This window comes from Myotis lucifugus, unplaced genomic scaffold, assembly GCF_000147115.1.
Source record: "Myotis lucifugus unplaced genomic scaffold, Myoluc2.0 scaffold_110, whole genome shotgun sequence".
Classification (NCBI taxonomy): Eukaryota; Metazoa; Chordata; class Mammalia; order Chiroptera; family Vespertilionidae; genus Myotis; species Myotis lucifugus.
Window position 1 is genome coordinate 2,894,275 of NW_005871158.1, and position 2,608 is coordinate 2,896,882.

General features: G+C 46.8%; 1 protein-coding gene across 7 annotated transcripts in view; it reads left to right on the plus strand.

The window, feature by feature from the left end:
• RPAP2 (RNA polymerase II associated protein 2) overlaps positions 1–2,608 on the plus strand; it is a 107,268-nt gene that overhangs the window by 15,150 nt on the left and 89,510 nt on the right. For all 7 annotated transcript variants that reach the window (XR_002830366.1, XR_002830367.1, XR_002830368.1 and 4 more), the window contains one exon: positions 1,606–1,694. Coding sequence is in view for 4 of the 7 variants with exons in the window: in XM_006093180.3 (XP_006093242.1) it covers positions 1,606–1,694 (89 nt within the window). In the remaining 3 variants the exon portion in view is untranslated. The remainder of the gene's footprint in view (positions 1–1,605; positions 1,695–2,608) is intronic.

Here is a 2,608-nt window from a genome sequence, read left to right on the forward strand (position 1 = left end):
CCCTCCCTTGCAAGCCTTATCCCCCCTAACCGCCTAACTGCCTAACTGCCACCTTCTCCCTTCTGCCTTCTTGGGGGTCTCCGGGCTTCTTCCCTTCTCCCTTCTCCCCGGAAGGCGGGCCTTCTCCCTTTCGCCCTTCTCCTGGGGGCACCTTCTCCCTGGGGGCCTCTGCAAAAGGGACCAATGGCCCTGGCCCCGGCCCTCAACAGCTGCTGTGGGCGCGGGCCCTCAGCCCTTGCAAGCCGTTGTGGCTTTTTTTGAAAGGATTTCTGAAAGAAAAGTCAGAAGACGTCCGGTCTAATTAGCATATGCATATAGTCTTTTATTACAAGTACTAGAAGGCCCGGTGAACAAAAATTTGTGCACTCGGGAGGCGAGGGGAGTCCTCAGCCCGGCCTGTGCCCTCTCCCAGTCTGGGATCCCTTGAGGAGATGACCACCTGCTGGCTTAGGCCCGCTCCCGGGGGATTGGGCCTAAGCTGGCAATCAGACATCCCTCTGGCAGCCCGGCAGCCCTGGGGGATGTCCACTTGCCAGCGGGGAGCAGGCCTAAGCTGCAGTCTGACATCCTTAGTGCTGCTGAGGAGGCGGAGAGAGGCTCCCACCACCACCACTGTACTGGCAGCCGTCAGCCTGGCTTGTGGCTGAGCAGAGCTTCCCCTGTGGGAGCACACTGACCACCAGGGGTCACCTCCTGCATTGAGTGTCTGCCCCCTGGTGGTCAGTGTGAGTTGTAGTAACCAGTCATTCCCAGTCATTCTGCTGTTAGGGTCAATTTGCATATTACCCTTTTATTATAGAGGAGTGCCTGGCCAGCCTGGGTGAGGGGCTGATAGGTGTTTGCAGGCTGGTCACACCCCCTTCAGGGTGTGGGTCCCCACTGGGTTGCCTGGCCAGCCTGGGTGAGGGGCTAATGGCTGTTTGCAGGCTGGTCACACCCCCTTCAGGGTGGGGGTCCCCACTGGGGTGCCTGGCCAGCCTGGGTGAGGGGCTCAGGGCTGTTTTCAGGCTGGCCAAGCACCCCGGCAATGGAAGCTCCCAGCCTCTCCTTTTTTTCTTTTTTTTTTATTCTGGGATTTATTTACCTTCTATAATTGAAACTTTGTTGCTTTGAGTGGAGCTCAGAGCTGGCCACGGCAGACGGGAAGTTTGGCTTCCTCCATCACTGGAGCAACCAAGCCTCCTGCTTGCTCTAGCTCCGTGGCTGCCAGCTGCCATCTTGGTTGGGTTAATTTGCATATAGTCGCTCTGATTGGCTGGTGGGCGTTGCTTAAGGCATAGTGAAGGTATGGTCCATTTGCATGTTTGTCTTTTATTAGATTATATATAGGATAACATATGTATAGGCAGCACAACTAAGAGAAAGCAAAAAAATGAGCAATAAAATTTATAATACTGGTTACCTCTGGGGAATGTGGAACGTGGTGCCATCAGAGAGGGGCACATAGAGGCCTTCGAAGGTACTCTACCTTATTTCTTACCTTGGGTGGTAGATTCATGGGTTTTCATTTTTTTCTTTGAACTACATATTTGTGTTTTATACTCTCTTTTGTACATATGCTATGTTTCACAATTAAAAAAACTAACTAGTTTACATTTTTTTCAGTGTTTTTGCAGCAATTTTTGTTATAAAGCATCTAAGTTTTTTGAAGCACAAATTCCTAAAACTCCAGTATGGGTTCGAGAAGAAGAAAGGTAATTTAAATCATTGTATATACATTTGTCCATATATTGTAAAATTTCCTTCTGCTTTTTGAGATATGCAGAAAATAGATCTAAGTCTCTTTGGAATATTACCACTGTATACATTTTAATTGTGGGGAAATGGTTATATTTTAAGAATAACTATTAAGGATTTTACACTTAAAATCAGAAAATTAATACATGCAAATGTTTTGTGTATTGTTTTAGCTTTAATCAAAAATTTGAACTTTGCTTCTTGCTACACTGGTTCGTTCGTCCTTTTTAAAAGATTTAATTGGCTTTATTCAATGAATCATGAATCAGGTAGCATCACATCTAGTGAATAGAAAGGTGCTCTCGGCCAGTTATTTCTTTTAATATTTCTATTAATATAGTAGTCCTGGATTAAGAATGTTAAATTTTTTCAGAAGATACTGGATCTTGGGATACAACTCAACTCAGTTTTTTTTCCCCCCCGTTTATTTTTTTATTTTTATTTTTTTAAATTAAATCTTTATTGTTCAGATTATTACAGTTGTTCCTCTTTTTTACCCCATAGCTCCCCTCCACCCGGTTCCCACACCACCCTCCGCCCTCACCCCCCCCCCCCCCCGAATGTTCTTTTATTTAAGGGGCCTAATTTTGGCCTGAGTCCTTCCGAATCCCCCCCACCCCTTTCCCCCCCCAAGAAAAGAGGGCCACGCCCCTTTTTATTCCCCGGAGTCTGGTAAAATCCCCAGGGACTAAAGTTCTTCAAGAATATTATTCACTTGCATTTTAGAATCCCCTGCCGAGAGAGGGGAGATGGTGGAAAAAAAATGGCGAATTACCTTTTTTCTTCTTCTTCCCCTTCTTAAAGGAACACCTACCGCACTCTAATAAAAAACCTAGGATGGGGGGGAGTAAGCCCAGTGAGGCATTCCCCA